The sequence below is a fragment of the Ascidiella aspersa genome, chromosome 1 (assembly GCF_963924565.1).
Source record: "Ascidiella aspersa chromosome 1, kaAscAspe10.2, whole genome shotgun sequence".
Lineage (NCBI taxonomy): Eukaryota > Metazoa > Chordata > Ascidiacea > Phlebobranchia > Ascidiidae > Ascidiella > Ascidiella aspersa.
Genome location: NC_139447.1, coordinates 1,143,224 through 1,165,759, shown reverse-complemented (window position 1 = coordinate 1,165,759; position 22,536 = coordinate 1,143,224). Strand labels below are relative to the sequence as shown.

General features: G+C 36.5%; 1 protein-coding gene across 1 annotated transcript in view; it reads left to right on the top strand.

Moving 5' to 3' along the window:
• Nucleotides 1–22,536, top strand: part of LOC146166442 (cytoplasmic dynein 1 heavy chain 1-like) — a 62,385-nt gene that overhangs the window by 23,077 nt on the left and 16,772 nt on the right. Inside the window, exons 35-64 of the mRNA XM_083380386.1 lie at nt 316–481; nt 1,135–1,268; nt 1,800–1,957; nt 2,627–2,769; nt 3,136–3,314; nt 3,775–3,931; nt 4,612–4,806; nt 5,361–5,516; nt 5,971–6,216; nt 6,736–6,916; nt 7,442–7,626; nt 8,137–8,391; nt 8,842–9,028; nt 9,539–9,654; nt 10,791–10,907; nt 11,952–12,119; nt 12,389–12,566; nt 13,012–13,144; nt 13,817–14,068; nt 14,537–14,717; nt 15,184–15,327; nt 15,626–15,729; nt 16,147–16,234; nt 17,044–17,235; nt 18,039–18,268; nt 18,975–19,121; nt 19,760–19,915; nt 20,344–20,518; nt 21,056–21,243; nt 21,853–22,016. Of these exons, the coding sequence (XP_083236512.1) occupies nt 316–481; nt 1,135–1,268; nt 1,800–1,957; nt 2,627–2,769; nt 3,136–3,314; nt 3,775–3,931; nt 4,612–4,806; nt 5,361–5,516; nt 5,971–6,216; nt 6,736–6,916; nt 7,442–7,626; nt 8,137–8,391; nt 8,842–9,028; nt 9,539–9,654; nt 10,791–10,907; nt 11,952–12,119; nt 12,389–12,566; nt 13,012–13,144; nt 13,817–14,068; nt 14,537–14,717; nt 15,184–15,327; nt 15,626–15,729; nt 16,147–16,234; nt 17,044–17,235; nt 18,039–18,268; nt 18,975–19,121; nt 19,760–19,915; nt 20,344–20,518; nt 21,056–21,243; nt 21,853–22,016 (5,075 nt within the window). The remainder of the gene's footprint in view (nt 1–315; nt 482–1,134; nt 1,269–1,799; nt 1,958–2,626; nt 2,770–3,135; nt 3,315–3,774; nt 3,932–4,611; nt 4,807–5,360; nt 5,517–5,970; nt 6,217–6,735; nt 6,917–7,441; nt 7,627–8,136; nt 8,392–8,841; nt 9,029–9,538; nt 9,655–10,790; nt 10,908–11,951; nt 12,120–12,388; nt 12,567–13,011; nt 13,145–13,816; nt 14,069–14,536; nt 14,718–15,183; nt 15,328–15,625; nt 15,730–16,146; nt 16,235–17,043; nt 17,236–18,038; nt 18,269–18,974; nt 19,122–19,759; nt 19,916–20,343; nt 20,519–21,055; nt 21,244–21,852; nt 22,017–22,536) is intronic.

Sequence of the window (22,536 nt, the reverse complement as noted above, 5' to 3'; positions counted from 1 at the left end):
ACTGACGTATCATGCGAAACAGATTTCTTATAAAGCGACAAATTGCAATCAACCACTAGTTTTGCCATTGTTATTTGTAATGTTTCACTGTATCAGCTTTCTCAGTAGATTGGCGTTGTATTTATATTCATAATTTAAAGGTTTACCAAATTTTCAAGAGTTAGATTGGTCAGTCACGCAAAAACACAGATTCTTAACATGTTGGTTAAAATTAAAAAATATTTTTTATTTGGTTAAAAAATATATTGTGTAAAAGCCAAGCCATATGTTCCATTTATAAATTTTAAAAATGACCAAGTTCCTCCATATCTTCAGGTTCTACTTTGTTGGTGACGAGGACTTGCTTGAGATCATCGGAAACAGCAAAAGCATCCCTAAACTACAGAAACACTTCAAGAAAATGTTCGCAGGAATCACTGCTCTATCACTGGAGAATGAGGACACCATGGTTACAGGGATCTCATCTAAGGAAGCTGAAGAGGTACGCGTTGCTAGGTGACTGTTGCTAGGGGGGTTACCATGGTTACAGGGATCTCATCTAAGGAAGCTGAAGAGGTACGCGTTGCTAGGTGACTGTTGCTAGGGGGGGATACCATGGTTACAGGGATCTCATCTAAAGAAGCTGACGAGGTAGGCGTTGCTAGGGGCTGTTGCTAAGAAGTAGGATCGTCACTATACAGTTGTTTCTGTTGCTAGGATAGTTGCGAAGTTACAAAGACATTCCAATGGAAATATGCCTTTACCAAGAGGTTGTCCAGCTATTACTCATAGATGCCCTTAATTACAGGGATCTTATATTTGGGAATTTTATTGAGGGGAAGCTATTATTTGCTGGTTTATAAGGTTTACAGGTATGTTAACTTTAAGAAAGAAGGCAACTGTTTGTGGTTTGAATGCTTGCCCAGTCGAACAATGGTAAACTACAAATTTTAAACTTGCGGTTTCTGAGAAACTTTTGTGCAATCAGCCTTAAAAGCCTATCAAAACAACACGTAGCCTAATAAAATCGAAAACAGCCGTTTTGGGGGACGCCATAAGCATGAACGTAACATCCTGTCATTCTACGTCTCACTTCCAACATCTCAAACTTCCAACCAACACTCTTGTGATATTTTACCTTTATTTTATCGGCAGGTGGCGTACAAGAGCCCAGTGTCGATCGCCAAAAACCCGAAGATCAACGAATGGCTTACCATGGTTGAGAAGGAAATGAAACAAACACTCGCAAAGCTGCTTGCGTCATCAGTTGGTGACGTCAACTCATTCAAGTAGGTCGAGTTTGTATAATTGGGCTGTTTTTGTCAAGTTAGGTCCGAACACCGGTATGGAAGCCGCAGTAGTAACGTTTTAAGTTGTTGTACTGTTCGCATTATGCTGTTATGTTACTTTATTTTACGTAATATATAAGTTTATGAGATTTAAAAAAATTGTAAGTTAAAAAAATGAATATTTTACATAAAATTAAATATGAAGGCAGTTAAAAAGTTAAGCATGACATTGACACGTGAAACATTATTAAAGCGTAATAAGAATATCAAAGCCCATACTGAAGTAGGTATCATCTTGAACTCTTCAAAGCTGAATATTCTGGTTGTATGTTTCATTTGCTTATAAAGAAAACTCCCTAAGTTTATTACGGGACCGCTACAGAAAAAATAATATTATGCAAACAAAGACTAACTCTTGCGCCCCGATGGATACCACATGGATAACTACAAATACACTGAAACTTTAAGTTTAAATTTTTACCACTAACCTGACACCTAATAGTTTTTGACCTGCCTCGCATTACACTTCAGAGAGGACGCAGTGGACCGTAACAAGTACATGACATGGATGGACAACTACCAAGCACAAATCGTGATCTTGTCAGCGCAAATATCTTGGTCGGAAAGTGTAGATAAAGCACTTCAGTCTGCAGCTGATAAGAACACCAAGGGGACTGTGGCGCTAGAGGGTTAGTAAATAGAAGCTACTTTTAAGTGTTGTCAGTTTTGACAGTGAAACAAAAGTCAAAGCAGTATTATAAGTTATTACAAGTAAGGCTGTTTGCAACGAATAACAAGTTAAGTTGGTGGCACCAACATCACAGTATCATATTATTAAATACCAGTTTTGCGCCCTCGCAAGTAACTCAGTACTAAATTTACAGCATGTACATCTGTATCATGTGTTAACAATAAAAAACATGTGGATTATTTAATATTTACCAAAGCGAAAACACATTCTGAACATTTTCTTGTTGAGTTTTTCCTTGGTAAAACGTATTTTTTTAGAACTTAAAATCCCCTTTTAGCTAAACTATAGCTCCCCTTTTCATAGCTCACTTAACCTACAACTTTTACACAGTGAGGCCAAATAAATTGCTGATTTATTTCAATCTCGAATCATCGTTATGTAACTTAACAGATGTTGTTTCACAAGCGTGCTAAATGATTTCCCGTGGTCGTGAGCCCAAACCTCAAATACCGCACCAATGTTTTACAGAAGTTTTAAATGGTTTTTCTCAAGTTTCCATGATTTTCCAACCAATTGTTTAAATCCATCTAAGGATTTTTTACTCACTTCCGGGGGTCTTTGGTTCGAGCCCTACCCTTGCCCTAACTAACCCCTCCTTGTTTCTCAGGAGTGTTAACACAGGTTGAGGAGACGCTGAACGTGCTCGCTGATTCTGTCCTCCACGAACAACCTCCAGTGAGGAGGAAGAAGTTGGAGCATCTCATCACCGAGCTCGTTCATCAGAGGGACACAACAAGGCTACTCATCAAGGTTTGAAAACATTAAAATTATATAGTTTGCAGTGTTTCTAAACAAAATAATTACATTTTTTGGTATTTTACTGTTAGCACATTTTCTTGAATAAAACTTTCAAGAATTTCAGTTTTCTAATCCCACAAACTTCCATATTGTGCATAACCTAATTTATTTTTCCATAAGATATTACCAACCATTACAAACACGTATTACCAGGGAAATTGTCTAACTCAATTTTATGGAACAAAATTTCATTCTAATACCATCTCACAGGAGTTGCATTTAACCCTAGAGTCTGATAGGCAAAAGTCTGAACTAATGGCAAGTCTTTAACCATGCAACACATCGTGTAATGACTACATTCCAATGTCCTTTCCACAGGAGAAGCTTTCCAACCCATCGGACTTTACTTGGTTGATGCAGATGCGCTTCTACTATAACCCCAGGCAACCTGACGTACTACAGCAACTCAGCATACATATGGCTAACGCTTGCTTCCAATATGGATTCGAGTACTTGGGGGTGCAGGACAAGCTCGTGCAGACACCCCTCACTGACAGGTGACCTTGTTACATCACTAAGCACATTATATTACGTCACTAGTTGCAAGTGAATTTTGTTTAGAGGGAGTCTAAAGCTGCAAAGTTAACGTTAATTTTTTTCTTTTTACTAATACCCTTGTTTTGTCACTTGATGACAAACAGCTTAGTGAAGCAATTACTTAAGAAAAAATGTTATTGCTGCGCAATATTTATTAAGTTACAAAAAAGAAAAAAAGTTTCATAACATTTTAGAATGCGGACACTTTTTTTAGCCCAGGGAGAATTTGAAACAAGTGTGAATTGCTCATTCCAGGCATTGCCTGATGATAGCCTTTATTTATACTAACGTATTTCACCTTTGATTGTTTTTGTTGGGTATTGCTTATTTTAAATGTTAAACTACGACTGCTTTTAAGGACAAAACTACCACCTATATAGCACTTTGTAATACTGTTTGTAACACTTTATATTTTCCCAGATGTTATTTGACGATGACGCAAGCACTAGAGGCTCGTCTTGGGGGATCCCCCTTCGGTCCAGCAGGAACTGGTAAAACTGAGACGGTGAAAGCGCTCGGAAACCAACTCGGTAGATTCGTGCTCGTGTTCAACTGTGACGAAACATTCGACTTCCAGGTACGTCACTTTAATTACTTGTTGGTGAACATTTATTATTCACTTTCACCCGCTTGTGAACTTACGCAATCTCCCTGGTGATTAACTCCTTTTTTAGGCAGCCGAAATGTTTTCCGTTGGTATACTCGCTTTTTAATCTAAAGTGTGGTTGTATGATCCGAAATCTATTTTCAGCGAATGCGCAAATATTGAAATTCAGAAGAGCGCCTGCTGTGTACAACCTCTTCTGACAAACACTGTCCGTTCAAAAACCTAGTTTAACATAATGTACTAACCCATTTTTTATCATTAAAAACCCTAGGTTGACCCGTTACTCAAATTTTTTATATAATAGTTTATTACGTGCAAAGTACCCTACCCTATGGACTTGATACACCTGTACTAGTTTATAGTATAATAAGCCAACAGGCGTGTACAGGCTGGAACTTTCAAGTTTATTGTATGTAATAACTCCCATGAATACCCCTCCCCCAATTCCATGGTTAATAGAATAAGTACATGGTCTATTTATAAAATATTGATGGAAAATTTCTGCCCTCCTAAAACCCCTGTTTGACCTAAGACTTCCGCAAAATAATTATGTAATAAACCCAATCTTCTTATTGAACAAAATCTGGTTTATTGTTCTGATATTGTGCGAGAATTAACCCTGCTTCTAACCCCCATTTACCCCCTTGCAGGCGATGGGTCGTATCTTCGTTGGGTTGTGCCAGGTTGGGGCCTGGGGTTGCTTCGATGAGTTCAACCGGCTTGAGGAGCGGATGTTGTCGGCTGTTTCCCAACAAATCCAGCTCATACAGGAAGCTCTAAGGCTACACTCAGATCCCAACAGAGATCGAAAGCTTGCTGTAAAGGCAGAACTGCTAGGAAAACAGGTCAGCTAATTTTTAATTTTTGTTGTTGAATTATGCGCTGTGCAAGCAGGTTTTAAATATTATTTTACTGAGCTTGTTTCAGCTTCGGTCTTTGTTTATTTCAGTCTTTGTTTATTTCAGTCTTTGTTTATTTTAGTCTTTATTATTTTTTTTGATTATTCAGTATGTATTTAAACGGTGTTTCACTGTTTAACTGTTGCATCCTCAAAATATTGTGTTTTGGCGTATTTTTTCGTCTTTTAGTTATAAATATCTTTGCATTTCTTTATTTAGATTGTTTGTAATGTTTGTGTTACGGGACTTGACGTATTTTTTTATGACTAGATATGTACTTAAGAGTGGTAGATTGGAATTACAGCTTTTTACAGCTTGATTTACAGACCAAGTAGTACTTTCCCTAATTATTTTGTGTTTAAGGTCAATGTTAGTTGCACAAAATTTCGCCATGTATGCGACACAAAATACGTAATTAGCACAAAAATGTTTTCCTCACTAAACAACTCGGCAAATAAGAAGCATCTAATATTTTCCAACAACCGCTTATTACTCTGTAGGTTAAAGTGAGTCCAGAGATGGCGATCTTCATCACAATGAACCCTGGGTACGCTGGTAGATCAAACCTTCCTGACAACTTGAAGAAGCTGTTCCGAAGTCTTGCGATGACCAAACCAAACAGACAACTCATCGCTCAAGTCATGCTCTACTCACAGGTAAGGATGTTAAACGCTTTATCACATCCTGGAAATCAGTGTTAACTTTTTTATACGTAAACCTATCATAAGAATATCACAGCTCATACAGAAGTAGATATCATTTTGAACGTTTCGAGTATCTCTTTATACATTTTCGACATCAAACCTAAACCTCATATTTGTTAATTTATATAATATCACAAGTGTCTTACTCCCGAACTGTTTTTATTTGTAAAACTCAAGCAAGACCATAAACTGTTTACTGAATTTCCACATAACATCAGTGTGAAATTCACTTAGTGGTAAAATGTGCTAAAACTTTAAAGCGTTTGTCCCAGAAATTTCTCGAAATATAAATCCTTATCTATCATTTCTATTCTACCATTATCATTCTAACTTGTCGAATTTGAAGTCTATTCTATCAATTAGCGATTAAGGGCATCAGTTTCCAACTATATATTTTTCCTCGCAGGGCTTCCGTATGGCGGAGAAGCTTGCCAGCAAAGTTGTTCCCTTCTTCAAGTTGTGCGACGAGCAGCTGAGCAGCCAGTCCCACTACGACTTCGGCTTGCGAGCTCTCAAGTACGTGCTCGTGTCAGCTGGTAACGTGAAGAGAGATCGCATCCAGAACATCAAGAAGATAAGGAGGGAAGCTGGCGAGAAAGTCGATGAAGCTCAGATAGCTGAGAACCTACCTGAGCAGGAGATACTCATACAGGTGCGTTTGGATTCCATTTGGTGTCCGGATAGGTTAAGTTTATATGTTAGTATATACATTATACAATGCGAAATGACAAAAAGGGCAAACAACCCTGTTTGTGTAAGTGATCGTCATTCTGTGTCCTACCGGTTTCACTCCAGTTTTGAAATGTGTTTTTGTGTTGATAGAAATTCAATTATATCACGAATATGACATTCACAGTCTACAACCAGCCTTTCCTATTTATAACTCCTAGAATCTACTTGTTCTTTTACATTTTAACAGGCACACTTTTCAGCTACAGAAATCCCTAAATTTAGCCACAGTTTTGTTTTTACATTTTTACATGAATATTTAATAGCTTCCTGAAACGCATCGATAGTGCTCTGCAGATTTTTACAACAGGGTAAGTTATTTTATTTACCCATGGTTTGTTCTCAACGCCGTTTCAGGAAAAACAACATATGAAAATAGATTTTTAACCTGTTTTTTACCGGAAAGTTTAAGATAAATTAACCCTAAACCCTGATTTTCCAGAGCATCATGGAGACGATGCTTCCCAAGCTGGTTGCGGAGGACATCCCTCTTCTGTACTCCCTCCTCAGTGATGTATTCCCCAACGTGGATTACACAGAAGACAAGATGATCAACCTGAGGGAGGAGATCAAGAAGGTCTGCAAGGAAATGAACCTCATGTACGGCGAGAATGGAGAACCAGGTGAGATATGTTGTCTTGTCGGCGAGTGTCTTTCTATTTTTGCTATGTATTGTAACACTAATCGTTTTTTACTATATGCGAGGCAAGAACTTTTTTTTTTCGGTTTGTATTTTTGAGTTTCTTGAAATTTTAAGCAAATTTCATTGCAGTAACCAATTTGTTTTACGTATTTTTGGGCAGATATTTTAGTGTACGATATTTTCTCATAATTTTTGATAAACAAATAAATATTTTCACTTAAAATATAGATTTACACACAGTACTTCTAAACTAACACCTTATGCTTTTTCACGAAATATCTTAACAAATCTTAGCCCCACTCTGAGCCTTAGTAATTTCTAAAACATATTTTTGAATTCAACTTACATTTTTCCACTTTTTAAATAAAATATCACTTTTTTTTCAAACATACGAAAATTTATTTTTCAATACACTTTGTTGAACCGGAAACATCGATTTTAACAAAACGACACTTAACGAAATAAAATCGCACCACCCCAAACTCTTATATATTTGGATTTCCAGGCAGCGCTTGGGTTGAAAAGGTTATCCAGCTCTACCAAGTTTCTCTCATCAACCACGGTTTAATGATGGTTGGTCCGAGTGGGTCGGGCAAGTCTAAAGCGTGGAGGGTTCTACTCAAAGCATTGGAGAGGTTGGAGGGAGTTGAAGGAATCTCGTATATTATCGACCCTAAGGCTATAAGCAAGGTATGGCTTTAATTGGTGTAAATGTAAATCCTTAGTGCAATTCTACTACGTAGTGCTGTGTAAGCTTTTTTTTAATTTGCTCTGCTTTTTGTACCCTAAAGGAAATGAACCATATTCTGATTGACTGCTTAAAGTTTATTTTGACAAGTTAGGACAATCCAGCGAATTTCGTATAAGTTACTTTTTCGAAAATGTTGTTTAATAAAGAAAATAAAACTGGGCCTTGCCTATTTATTAAAGTCTGTAGGCAAAGTTAATAAAACCCCAGCATAAATATTGTGGTCTTGGTTGTCAAAAAACGATATGGGTAAAAAATTATAATCGGGGTTTAGATTCTTTCTACGGCCAAACATAAAGTGCAGAGCATGCCACAAGAGTTCAATCCAAGCCACATAGGCGCTTGTACACTGTGCCTAAGAAACATACAATAGAATAAAAGATAAATGTTATAACAAACAACAATTAAGATATGTTATTCCAGTTTAAAACTCATTTAATACCCTTTTCTAGGAACACTTGTACGGCACTTTGGACCCGAACACCCGAGAATGGACGGACGGTCTTTTCACCTCTATATTACGTCACGTGATCGATAACGTCAGAGGCGAGTTGGGTCGACGTCATTGGGTGATATTCGATGGCGACGTGGACCCCAACTGGGTGGAGAACCTTAACTCTGTGTTGGACGACAGCAAGTTGCTGACACTTCCCAACGGAGAAAGACTGGCGCTGCCTTCCTGTCTCAGGGTCATGTTTGAAGTACAGGTGAGTGGACGTGACGTAAGCTTTGCTTGACGTCATAATATGCTTTGCTTGACGTCACAGTTTTTTTTTGTTACTGTTATTTAAGGTCAATTTTTAAATCACTACAAAAAGTTCGGTATGAAGTATGTGATGTCAAACTGTTTGAACAGCACTTTTTCTATAAACTCTTAGATGACGTAACGTTCAGTGACGTCACATTTTTTGCCTCTGTTTAAATTTAACTTAAAAATATTGTGAGTTGATTACAATTTATTCATAACACTTCTAAATCGTTACTAAAAATTGATTTTCACTTTTTTAAGTATGTTGTTGCAATTCAAAAACTTAGCCTTAACACTTTACAAAGGTTAGAAATCATTTAAATCTGGATACCTTCAGTCTTACTTTTTCAGGACCTACGTTTTTCTTAAAATACAAACTAAAACTAAGGTTATTATATTTTCTTTCCAGGACTTGCGTTACGCCACCCTAGCAACGGTATCCAGGTGCGGAATGCTCTGGTTCTCCAATGACGTCATCACCATGGACATGATGTTCACCAACTACCTGGCCGAATTACGTCACACACCCCTCGATGACGCAGACGAAGAGATGACGTCAGCAAGCACCATGTTCCAGGTTCCAGCCAAAGCAACCGGTGAGTTTGTGACGTCATAATAGGACAAGAAAGCAGAATGTTGTTTGCTGAAACAAAGGATTATGTTTTTCCTCTGATCTGATTTTGTTTATTTAAAGCTGAATTCGTTTTGTTTTTTATATTTTATATTTTTTTAAATATGAAGTTTTTAATGCACAGAAAATAGGTTACACTTTTGCCAGTTTACTATTTACTGTGCTTCTAGTAATGCTGCCCACAGATTTAACAAAAATCCTTGGTACCAAATATATATACATATTAAGCCTGCCTGACTATTAATATTAAGGCCATTTATCGGTCAGTAGGGCGATTGAACTGTCAGATAAGTGTACGTCATTATTATTTGAATAAAACAAGCATAGTGGTAAGGTTCATTTTGTTTGATCAATAGTAATTGTTTACAAAGACTGTATTTATCCGCTTTCACATGTAAATATTAAGCAATAAATGTTATTCGAAAAAAAACTACTGTAATCTTCCAACATAATCATGTTTATAATTGTTGTGCAGAGGAGAAGACGATCTCCCCAAGCATGAAAGTGCAACACGACGCTTGTGACGTATTACAACAGTTCTTTACGTCAGACGGTCTCGTCATCACGTGCCTGGAGTTTGCAGAGAAGCAGGTTCGGAAAAAAATACGTTAGCAGTACTGGTGTATTGCTGTCGAAAAATTGAGAGGTTACCTCATCGATTTAACTAGTCGAAGTGGGATTAATATTATTGTAGAATGGCCACTTTAGCTAATACAAAATCCAATGCGCACTATTTCTAAAGCGGAAAACTCTGTTCACCTACTTTATGGCATCTTATCCATGATCTTCGCTTACTTCCTCCTAATTGTCTTTGGTTACTTCTCTTGAATGCTTTTTACCTCTTAACAAACTTATTCGCCGCATCCATAAAATCCCACTGACATCCATAAAATCAACTAATTTTATATAAACTCGACCATTTTGCTTAGAAATGCACTAATTTCTGACGGATCGGGTGAATAATAACTGGTTTTAAACTGAAGTGTACTGTTTGACAGTAAACCGTGTTTCAACCAGCCCAAAATCAAACTAAGCAAAACGGAACAGAATGACAAGCAAAAATTTTTGCCGGTCGGCCAGGATTATAAACTTTCTGTGGACTTTGGATTGATTGCGCTTCTTTATAAGAAAAACTAATAACAGGAAAAAAGCCACTCGTGCGTTTTAAATCTCAGGGCTTAGTAATTGTTTATTTTTGGAGACTCTAATTGAAAGCATTACAGAAAAAAATTTCCACATATCTAATGTTTAAATAGATAAAATCCTCCTACTCTAAAACGACCTTCAAGAAAGTTAATCAGAATCTTTTTTTTTTTATTCAATCTTAGTTAGCCAAAACCCAGTTTACTTTTTACAATTAGCGAGATTTTCGCGTAAACCTTAAAATCATGTAAAAAAAAGCCGAATCTTCAAAGCCGCGTAAAAAAACACTTGGGCCATGGGTTTCGGGCCCAGATCCAACTAAATAGGAGTTAGGGCGGCCTTAGTGATCCGCTTAAGTCGACAGGCATTCACAAATCACACCTAACGCCTTATATTAACCGTTTTTGTCCTTATCTAACTACTCAACTTCATCCCTCTCAACTATTCCCTACATCGCACTCATATTAAATGCTCATCTTACCTTACTCCATAATTCCCATTAAGTCTTCCCAGGTGTCGCTTTTTACTTCTCGCAAGCACTCCTTGCCTCAAATTAATGCTACATTTTTCTCCTGCTCTTCCAGGAGCACATCATGGACTTCACTCGTCTCCGAGCTCTCAGTTCTCTCTTCTCAATGATCAGCCAGGGAGTCCGCAACATCCAGCAATACAACCAGACCCACCCCGACTTCCACATGAAGGTAAGCATATGTTGTGTATAACTACAGACGTATTACATTGACATAAAGGTAAGCAGAGGGTTTGTATCTACAAGCACGTAACTTTCGTGTGAATTTCATCAACCAGCATTTGTAATAATGCCCTCTAACAAAGTCAGTTCCTGGTTATTATTGGTTACCAGACCCACCCCAACTTCCAAATGAAGGTAAGCATATGTGGGTGTATAGCTCCAAACGTGTGACTTACGTATGAATGTAACCTAGCCGCATTTGTAATAATGCCGCTAAAAATGTCAGTTAAGCACCCCAACTTCCATATGAAGGTAAAAACAGCCGTGGCTAAGACTTTAGTAAACAAGCTTCTGTTACGTTTGCCAAAATATTGGAAGTTTTTACATTTATATTAAAAATGAAAACAATATTTTTTAGAGTTCACATTTTATTTGAAAAAATCCAAATTTGCTGTCTATTCTTTCAGGTAATCACATGGTCTCCGTGATTTTTAAACATAAACATTGAGAATAAAAATAAAGCAGATATTACCTCTTCTTACTGATAAATTAATAATAATATTAATATTTTAATTTTTTAAATTGTGATCTAAGCCTGTTCCTACACTTCTGATCTTTAATATTTTTAATATAATTTTGCGTAACTATAGTATTCTGCTAGTTTTTGGAAGTTGTTTCAGATCTTTTTTTTATAACCTTTGTGATTCTGTTAGGATTGTTTATCTTTTCCTACTCATGAAATCACTCTTTTAAACATTTGTATATTATAAATAATAAAGGCTAAATTAAAAGTGTAACTGAGGGAAAAAAATTCATTTATGCCATTCAATAATTTTCTTTACTATGTAATACATCCTAGTCCATTTTTATTTATTATTTTTATTTCACAAACAATAGTGTAGATTTTGGAGCATAATGGTTGGAGCTTGTAGTTAGACATAGTAAAAATATCAAAGCCCATACAGAAGTGGGTATCATCTTGAACGTTTCGAATAAATCTTTATTCATATTTCAGTGTAGATTTGTTTAGTTAAATTGTTATTTTCCCTTTCAGCCTTCCACGATCGAGAAATACCTTCAGAAGTACCTCTTGTACGCCGTCTTGTGGTCGTTCTCGGGCGACGGGAAGCTTAAAATCAGAGGAGAGCTAGGTAACTTCATCAAACGCTCCACAAACGTCCCGCTTCCAGCACAGCATAATATGGACATGATCGACTTTGAAGTAAGTCCGATGAAGAAATACAGATTCCCCTTATGATCGCAATGATTCATTTTGTAAGATTCTGAGGACTCTTTGAAAGAAAGCAAATATTTCTATTACCTCCTCTCACTAATTCAAGCAAATGAGATATGTTAGGAGGTTTGTATCACTACTGTAATTAAAAAAATCTGCCTATACTCAAAACGGAACCATAAACGAAATTTACATCTAAACAAATCTTTCTATAAATTGATAACCTGGTTGAAAGTATTTTCAATTTTTTCCGCCAGGTTTCGATGAGTGGTGAATGGGTTCCGTGGGTGAACAAAGTTCCCCAGATCGAGGTTGAGACGCACAAGGTAGCAGCCCCCGATGTAGTGGTACCCACCCTGGATACAGTGAGACATGAAGCACTGCTCTATACTTGGCTGGCTGAACATAAACCTATGGTGCTCTGTGGGCCGCCTGGTGAGTGCTTTGGTTTTAAATTTAATGTAATTTCTAAGATGAGCGAAATAAGTATTTTAGCCTGTTGAGTGTTTTAATATGACCAATATTACCTTTTTATGTAACTGGTTTTGGGTTCATGTCTCTCAATTTCTCGTAAGATCCACTGTAAGGTTAAAATATCAAGGTTATATTATTTGGATTTTTTTGACAAATCAATGTTATTGATTTTTATATTCGTGGGTTTCTTAATATTGGAATTAAAACTAGGTCAAAATTTTGTTGAATTAGTCTTAAAATCTTAAAAAAAGTATTTCGTGTTGTTGTTACAGATTCGCTAAGCCTAAAAATTTCGTTTTAATATCAGTTGTTGTATTATATAAATGCTCTACACATCCATAATATTACTTTTTTTTTGGTAGAGTTCTTCATACTACCATTAAATAACTTCCTTCTACCTTTCCAGGTTCTGGCAAGACGATGACTCTCTTCTCAGCACTTCGAGCACTTCCAGAAATGGAGGTCGTTGGTCTCAACTTCTCAAGTGCTACAACTCCTGAGCTGCTGCTCAAGACATTCGATCATTACTGCGAGTACAAGTAAGTGTGCAAAATAATCCTAGTTCTTTAATGATTGTTTGTTTCAGCCCAAAATTATAATTTTAAACAGGTCTTCAAAATTGCCTAATTATAACCTGTATTTATGAACTCATTGGTCATTAATTTTATTAAATTGGAATGATTGCTATATTTCCAAATTTTAAGTGTTCCATTTTTTTTATGCCAGATAATCTGCATTTTAACTTCTGTTTTAAAATCGTATAGTGTTGCTTTATTTCATTACAATAAAAAACGCTAGATAGATTCGGTTTTACTTTTTTTTTAATTATCTTAGCTGGCACGTTTTGATTTACCACAATCTTGGCCCTTCAAAGTTTCATGTTGCTTTATTTGTTTAAAAAAATATTTAAAATCCGAAGTATTCAGCTGTACTTATTAAATTAACTTATTTTTATTAACCGCTTGATGAATTCGATTTTAAATATACCAACTTTTTTTAATTAGCTAAACTAGCACATGTTTGATTCACCGCAAGCTTGAGCAGTTTTTAGCGGCCTAAGGATTTGATCGCGTTCCCTTAAATTAACCCGTTTTAATTAAATCGACTCACAAGGTTGGGCGTTGCTTTAGTTATAAGTAAAATAGTTCTATTAAATGCCGTAGTATCCAGCTGCATTTATCTAATTAAGCCGTTTTTTTATTAACCGCTAGATGGACCCCGCGAGGCACAGTGCTGGCCCCAATCCAACTTAACAAGTGGCTTGTTCTGTTCTGCGACGAGATCAACCTTCCTGACATGGACAAGTACGGCACACAAAGAGTTATATCGTTCCTGCGTCAGATCGTGGAGCATGGGGGCTTCTACAGGACTTCCGACCGGGTGTGGATCCGACTGGAGAGGGTACAGATTGTTGGGGCTTGTAACCCACCCACTGACCCCGGCAGAAAACCCCTATCGCATCGGTGAGAGCCTCTAAAAAACACTGTTTTTTTAACTTTTATAGGATAATTCGTTCAATTTTTAAATTTCAAAAACGTGTTTGTGGCTTTTAAGTGAAAATAATTTCGATTGAAAACAGAAAAATTTTGTCTTTTATTGAAAAAGTGGTTTTAATTGAAAAATATCGTTTATTTTTATAGCTTGATTGTTTTAAAAGCAAACTAAGCTTCTCCCCTATTTCGCAAAGATTTCTAGGCCGCTTTTACTTGTGGTAATACAATATATAAAAAGTAAATGTTTTAAAAGTAAAAACGATAACGTGCAGATATATTCTCGACGGAAGTTGGCGTTTATTAAACGTATAACTTTAACAAATATACCAGCTTATACCATTAAGCTTCTCACTAAACGTTCCAATAATATTAAAAAAAGTTTTGCAACAATTCATAAGTAAAAAAACAGCATATTCAGTCAAAATTTTTTTTTATCAGCTTCTTACGTCACGTTCCCGTGATATACGTCGACCATCCTGGCGCCGCGTCACTCAAGCAAATTTACGGAACCTTCAACAGAGCAATGCTAAGAATGGTTCCTTCGCTACGACCGTTCGCAGACCCACTCACCAACGCTATGGTCGAGTTCTACATGCTTTCACAAGAAAGGTTTACGCAAGTGAGTAATCACGTGATCTGAGCATTCATATGACAAATATCACACATAATAGGTATCATAACAATCACGAATGCTATGGTGAAGCGCTTTCACTCACAAGAGAGGTTTACGCAAGTGAGTATTTATTGTGATATGGTTATATATCATAATTCACATGACAATATAAAACCTAGCAATTGATAAAGGTTTTATATGAAAGATCAATTAACAAAATACAGATTTCACACAATTACGCTATCATAAAACTTGGAAACTTCGCGTAAAATATAATAAGCTTAATAAACTTGGTAAAAACAAGCAGTGCATTAAAACGAATTAGAGTACAGTGATTTGGGCCAACTTACTGTTTAACATTCTCCTGCTACTGGGTAATTTCCCTACGATTAAATCAGCGCCTTTGTTTAAATTAGGACATGCAACCCCACTACATTTACTCACCCCTAGGTAATTCACCTTTTAACCCCAGGACATGCAACCCCACTACATCTACTCACCCCGCGAAATGTCGAGGTGGGTTCGTGGAATTTGCGAGGCACTCCGCCACTTGGAGTCGCTAGCGGTCGAGGGTCTGGTCAGGATTTGGGCTCACGAAGCTTTAAGGCTGTTTCAGGTAATTATGATAACTTTGTGCTCTTTTTTATGCCAACGCTGGCATATATATTGCTTTTTTGATGATTCCTTTGAGCTAATTTATTGGAAGTGTGTTAAGTCTGATATTTTTTTAATTTAAATAAATTGTTTTATTTTATTTCATAGCTTATTCTAAGTGCAACGCAAAAAGTAGTTATTCAATTTCCCGAGTTTTGTACTGTTTGCTTATTGCTAATGAAATGGGTTCTGTCTTGACCCAGAGTAACCTTTATAACACTGGCCTCTAGTATAGTAACCCGGGTATTCCCCTCGCACAGGACCGTCTTGTGTACAACGAGGAGCGGATTTGGACGGAGGAGAACATCGACCTTGTTGCAATGAAGCACTTCCCTAATGTTGTAAAGGAGAGAGCTCTCAAACGGTGAGCTGATGGTTCGAACAAGCTGTTTCGAATAAATAATACCCAATACAAATTTTCGTTGTTTATAAAACAAGTAAAAGTTTATACTTCGTGGCATATTGAAGATGCACTTTGTTTAAATTCTACGTACATACACCTTTTACTTGCGACTGGGCTTCTCGAGTGAGAGTGCAACATAACTCTAGCAACAATAATATTAACAAAACAGCCCTTGGTTTGACAGCTATATACGACGCATAAACGTTCTGATTTAAATCACCTCTTTTTCATTGTTGCATTTAAAACACAAGTTAACCTCGTTTATATATACCAAAAAATCTTGCTTAAACTCTACAATTATGTAGCCACCAAATCCTGGTTTTTATTACCTTTTCCAGTTTGTATGTTAGTGACACTGACAGTTGTTTTTGCTTGCAGCCCGATCTTGTACAGCAACTGGTTGAGCAAGGATTACGTTCCAGTTGATCAAGAAGAACTGAGAGAATTCACCAAAGCAAGGCTAAAGGTAACATTTTCCCAGGATGCTTCAGTTATAATATAGGCTGGCGTTTGGAATTCAACAAAAAACTATGCGTTTCATTTTTCTGAAGTTGAGTTGTAATGCTATAAGTAATAACTTGGCAACCTCGAGGTTAATAATTGTGGATTTTAGGTAAGGTTGCTCCGATAATTAAGACATTACTTTATGCGCGGTTGCCTACAAAATAACTAGTACAAGTATACGCTAAGATGTTGTAATTTTTCGTACAAAATAGCCATAGTCGGTGAAGGTATCATTGTATGGGCGTTCTGAAAATATCAGCAAGAAACGTAGGCGTAAAAAATAATAAAGAAAAAAATAGTTTAACCATTCTTAAAAGTTTCTTTACATTGGTGTAAATTTAGTTCTTAATTGTCGTTTAATTCACTTCTATAGCCTGCCTCAAACATTTCCGACCGTTTGTTTATCAGCTAGGGTTAAAAAACTTGTTTGTCTTAAAATAAATTGCTCTTTAAAATTGCAACAAAATTGTTTTCTACTTTGATAGTGTTAAAACATCAATCTTATTTTTAATATAATTAGATTCTTTAGGTCATTTCACTTTCCGCTGATGTTTATGAGCACTCTGTCTAAAAATTTAGAAATACGTATATTTTATTGAATGTTATGGCTTTGATATTTTTACTGAAGTTACTAAGAAAAAACAGTGTATTGTGTTGCACTAGATCTTTTTTTTTAGTCTGGGTTTTGTAGTTGAAATATATTTGAAATGAATATTAGTACACATTTCCATTATCTACCGTTGTTCCTCATTGTCATCCATTGTTCCTCAGGTGTTCTACGAGGAGGAGCTTGACGTTCCTCTTGTCCTCTTCAACGAGGTGCTTGACAACGTGCTGAGGATCGACCGAATCTTCCGACAACCCCAGGGACATCTCCTCCTCATCGGAGTGTCAGGATCGGGGAAGACAACACTATCACGGTTCGTGGCTTGGATGAACGGACTCAAGGTTTATCAGATCAAGGTGAGAGTTGCGGATGCTGGGGAGTGGGGTTAGGGATGTAAGGTACTTGCACATTGTGCAATCAAAGCGTTTTACGTGACTTCTTTGGAAACCTGAATTGATATTATACCAAGGTAAGGGTTGTGGGTGCTAGAGATGGCTGTACGTGAATTTTAGAATTATATAATTTACTGTAGTCAAGTGATGTAATATTATGCCCGAAGGGACAAAAATGCAGTTTATTGAAAAGCAAATTAGTTCGTAAGAGTTTCCAAAATTAATATCGTTACTTCGGGTTATGGCAAAGTATCGGCTTTTTTATCCCATACCAACCATTTATTACTGATATCAAATTTAACAAAAGATAAAATTGATCAAATTGAAAGATGATGTAAATTAAAGTGATGATGATGTTATAGTGATTATTTGCTTTACTATTTTATTAGGAATTACACACGTTTAATTGTAAAATGGATATGCTCTAATAAAATATTTCTTGGTGTAGTTCATGCTGTGTCTGATAGATAGCCATATGTAAAATGTCATTTCAAAATCTAGCGATGACACTATATAGGTGAAGACTATTTTTCAAGTTTCTTAGATCCTAGATCTTAAAATTTAAAAACAAACTTATTTTAATCTTACATTAATTTCGCCATTTTACCCGATGTATGCCCTCACAAAATCGTTTGGTCAATTTTGCTCAATTAAATATAGTAGTCAGTAGCTACAATGTTTAGGAATAATGTCGAACCTAATTTTGCCAAAACTATGTGGTATGGGAAAAAATATAGTATCGGACATAACCCCCAACCCTCACCCAGGTGCACCGCAAGTACAGTGCTCTTGAGTTCGACGAGGATCTCCGCACAGTGCTCCGTAGGTCTGGATGCAAGGGGGAGAAGGTGGTCTTCATCATGGATGAGTCGAACGTCCTTGACTCTTCCTTCCTTGAGAGGATGAACACACTTCTCGCTAACGGGGAAGTACCCGGCTTGTTCGAGGGTGACGAATACTCGGCGCTGATGACGCAATGCAAGGAGGGGGCTCAGAGGTGGGTGAATGGGGGGTGGGTACAAACGCGGGTAAATGGTGGTGAAATTTGGTAACAGACTTATTTCCTGTGGGCGCAGAGGTTAATGAAAACTGGGTTGAAAAGTTGGTAAATGTAAGTGATTAGGATGGGGCAGGGGTTTTAAACTGAGGTCCGCGCACCTTTTAGGAACTCCTGGGTTAAAGAAATGTGGCCACAAAGTTGTTTAATGTTGGCGCAGAGGTGAATGAGGATCAAAGTAACTTGAGTTGTGGGTTAAATAAGAGCATCAAAAATAGAGTGTAAAAACTTATAAAAGGGAGTGAAGATTGTGGGAAAATACGTGATAGCCCCGCTTAACTTGTCGTAAAAAATGGGTGAGTTGCGTTTAAAGATGTGTGAACTCACCCCAAAACACCTTATGTTTGAACTCATTTAAAATGAACTCTGCGCACAGATGACAAATATAAACGGTAGTTTCTCCCAAAACGATTTTGTTTAAGTTGTAAAAAGTTCCTATACAGATAGGTAGGCCTACACAAAACTTGGAACATATGCTTTATAACATTAAACTCCCAACAAAGCTGTATTAGGCTTATTGCTTGCTGATGAGTTTTAGTAAAAATCGTCATTTTTGTAGAGAGGGACTTATGCTGTTGTTGTTATAGATAGGGACTTATGCTGTTGTTGTTATAGATAGGGACTTATGCTGTTGTTGTTGTTATAGAGAGGGACTTATGCTGGACAGCCAGGAAGAATTGTACAAGTGGTTCACGGGTGAAGTGATGCGGAACCTGCACGTGGTCTTCACAATGAACCCGAGTGAAGAAGGACTTAAGGATAGAGCGGCTACATCTCCTGCTCTGTTTAACAGGTGCGGTATTTTATAGATAGTAGTTGGGAATGTAATATGAGATGACCAATACCAGGCCTTGTTCTATACTATAGGACAAGCTACATTATGGCTCTGCAGGTCCTTTGTGGGGATGTTGGATGTTATATAGTTGATGTTATTTAAGCGTTCACATAATAAATGTGTACAATGAGTAAGGTAATTTTAGCCACATAAATATAGTTTTTGCACACATTTACCAACCCACATGTTCTAATATGTTTATGTCATTACAACATCTTCTAAACATCAACCATGTGCGTGTGAAGTGTCTTTCAAGCGGCATACCACGTTGGCCACTTTGTCTCTAGCAAACTTTCCAAACCGACGTTCACAAAGTTTTTATGGCCCCAACGGGTATTTTTTCCTACAAAAAATAAGTTTTTGCATCATATAAACAAAAGGATGTCTCCTCATGTAACTATTTCTGGTAATTGTATTATAGCAAGCATTGGGTGCCATTCAACCTGAAGAAGGTAACTTAAGTAGGCCGAAACGTTAGTTAACAATTACAATTACCAGAAGAGCGTTTTCTACAACAAACTATTTAACGCTAAATGATGTGAAAAGTATTTAAAGCAACATAAGCGTTTATCTACTTCCAACCAATCCTTCCCCAGATGTGTGTTGAACTGGTTCGGTGATTGGTCGATCGATGCTTTGTTTCAAGTTGGAAAGGAGTTTACAGCCAAGATGGATTTGGAGAACTCAGGTTACATTGCACCTGAGTATTTACCTGTGGTGTACGACAAACTACCGGCTGTACCAACCCACAGGTTAGTTCTTGTATGGTCACAGAAAAAAAATTTGTGTCCAAAAAAAAATAAAAATTTTTGATTTTTTGAACGACGACTTTTGGTTTTAAATCCAAATGTCACCGTTTTAAATCTAGCGTTTTAAAATTGCCTATTATGAAAAAATAATAATTTTTCTTACATCTTCTGTATTACATGTAACAATTGGAAACCCTCTGGATTCCTAGTTAATCACAAAGGAACAAAGTCCATAATCAAAATAAGTTTTCTGCCCAATATTTTTATAAATAAGGGCTAAAATTTGACATGTAGTACAATCATTTTTTTTTCTAATTAAAAAAATTCATAAACAAACCTTTTTTACTAAAGCTCAACTGACACAAAGTACATATGGCGAAAGTTTTCATTTACAGTTTTCAGGAGTGAATTAAGCACTTATTGTGTCGCAGGGATGTTATAGTGAACGCTTGTGTGTTTATTCACCAAACCCTCCACCAAGCAAACCGCAGATTGAGCAAGAGAGGCGCCAGAACCATCCTTATTTCACCACGAGCATACCTCGACCTAATCAACCACTACGCCAAAGTAATGCACGAAAAGAAATCTGATCTCGAGGAACAACAGGTTTGTGACATTTCAAGTGGATTGCGAACTATTTGCAACGTTTTAAGTAAAAGGTAAAACAAGAGCTATTCACACACGTCGGAGTAGCAGTAATCAACTTGACTTTTTTCCGTTTTTGCATTTTATCTTGAAAATAAAAAGCACTTTAAATATCTGCAAATGCAATTTCGTAAGTAAACCCTAAAAAAATATTGAACACTGTAGCCACTATAAAACAACAAATATAGGAATCAAAATAAAGAGGGTACACCCTGGTGTGAATTGTAAGTTTATTTTTTATTGCGCTTATCATTGTTTGAGATATTGCGATATTTTCCAGTTTGCAATTGCTTATTCTTGTTATGTTTTGTTGTGTGGGGCCTAATGGTCAAGAGTAAATAACTGATCTAATATATTATACTTTTTCGTTAAATATGGTAAAAAAGTAATAATTATTAGCCAAAAGGTAAATCAAATTGTAAAATCGATAAATGGATGCTGTTTGTTCAATCACAAAGTCTGTTATTTGACGACAATAACCGATTGTTGGGCTTCCAGATCCACCTCAACGTTGGATTGCGTAAGATCTCTGAGACGGTCGATCAAGTTGAAGAACTGAGGAAGGAATTGTCTCGTAAGAACAAGGAGCTTCAGTACAAGAACAACCTCGCCAATGAGAAGTTGAAGCAGGTTGTGAACGACCAACAAGAAGCTGAGAACAAGAAGAAGACATCAAGACAGATCAGGTCGGGATGTGGTTTGCTGGTATAACTGTGTTTGGCTGTGCGGGGCATGATGTTTGGTTATATGCTGGTAAAAAAAACAAAAGGAAAGTTAATTGCATTGTTTGGACATTCTGGTAAAACAATCTGAATTATCGACGTCATAAAAAAGAAAATTCATTAATTGATTTTTGATAATTTTGTGGCGATCATTAAAAAAAATTAAGACTTTAACCGAAAGTTATGTGCATTGTTTGGGTGGTAAACGATGTTCATTGTCGACGTCAAGTGGTTTATTATGTGCTTGAGCGGAGTAAATTAAGTCTTTGCATTATTTGGTAGTTTGGTCGTTTCAAAAAACTTTTCTATCATAAATAAACCCAATAACTACCTATTTTATTGATTTTATCATTTTGATCTTAATTTTGGGCATTTATGTGATGGTCATAAAAAAATTAAACTAAATTTGAAAAACAAATAAGGAACTATTTTCTTTAATTAAACGAAACAATGAAACAATTAAATAAACAAACTTAATCCGCTTAATTCTTACCAGAACGCACATTTATGAGTTGTTGCCCTCAATCTTGGTTTTATTGCTCATTTTAACCGATCTTGATCAAATGTCACCAGGACTCAGCTTGAAGAGCTGAACCTCCACATCCAGGAAGAAACCAACAAGGTCATGGACGAGCTTTCCAAGGTCGAACCTGCAGTCCAGGACGCAAAGGCTGCAGTGCGCGGGATTAAGAAACAACATCTGGTTGAGATCAGATCCATGGCGAACCCTCCTGCAGGTTAGCACATAACACCTGGTGGTCGCACATTTGACAGCCATTTTGTGTCAAAAACATTTGTTTTACGTGTGATGCCTAAATTGATTTCTGAAAGCAATCTTTTTATGGATTGCGCCGCTGGACAGCTGTTTTGCATGTATAATATATTTTGCTGAAAGTATCCTTAGCATCTGAAAAATAAAACGAGAAAAAAACGATATATTCAGCAGGTGTTTTTTTTCAAACTCTTACTAAAACCTGATGCAAATATCTCAGGCGTTATTAAAGAAATAATTTTAGTCATCATAAATAATTGACAAATAAGAAAGTTGATTTATGTTTTTGAAGTGTACTTATTTGCCTATTTTAAAAATGTTTTTCTATCTACTTAAACTTTGTTTTAGTGAACTTTTACAAACATTGACAATTTCAACACATATATATAGATTAAACCTTCACAGTATGCAACAGTTTGTAGTAGGATTTCTTTGTAAGGGTAGTGGTTACAGCGTAAACTCAATGTAAAACTTTGTTATTTGTA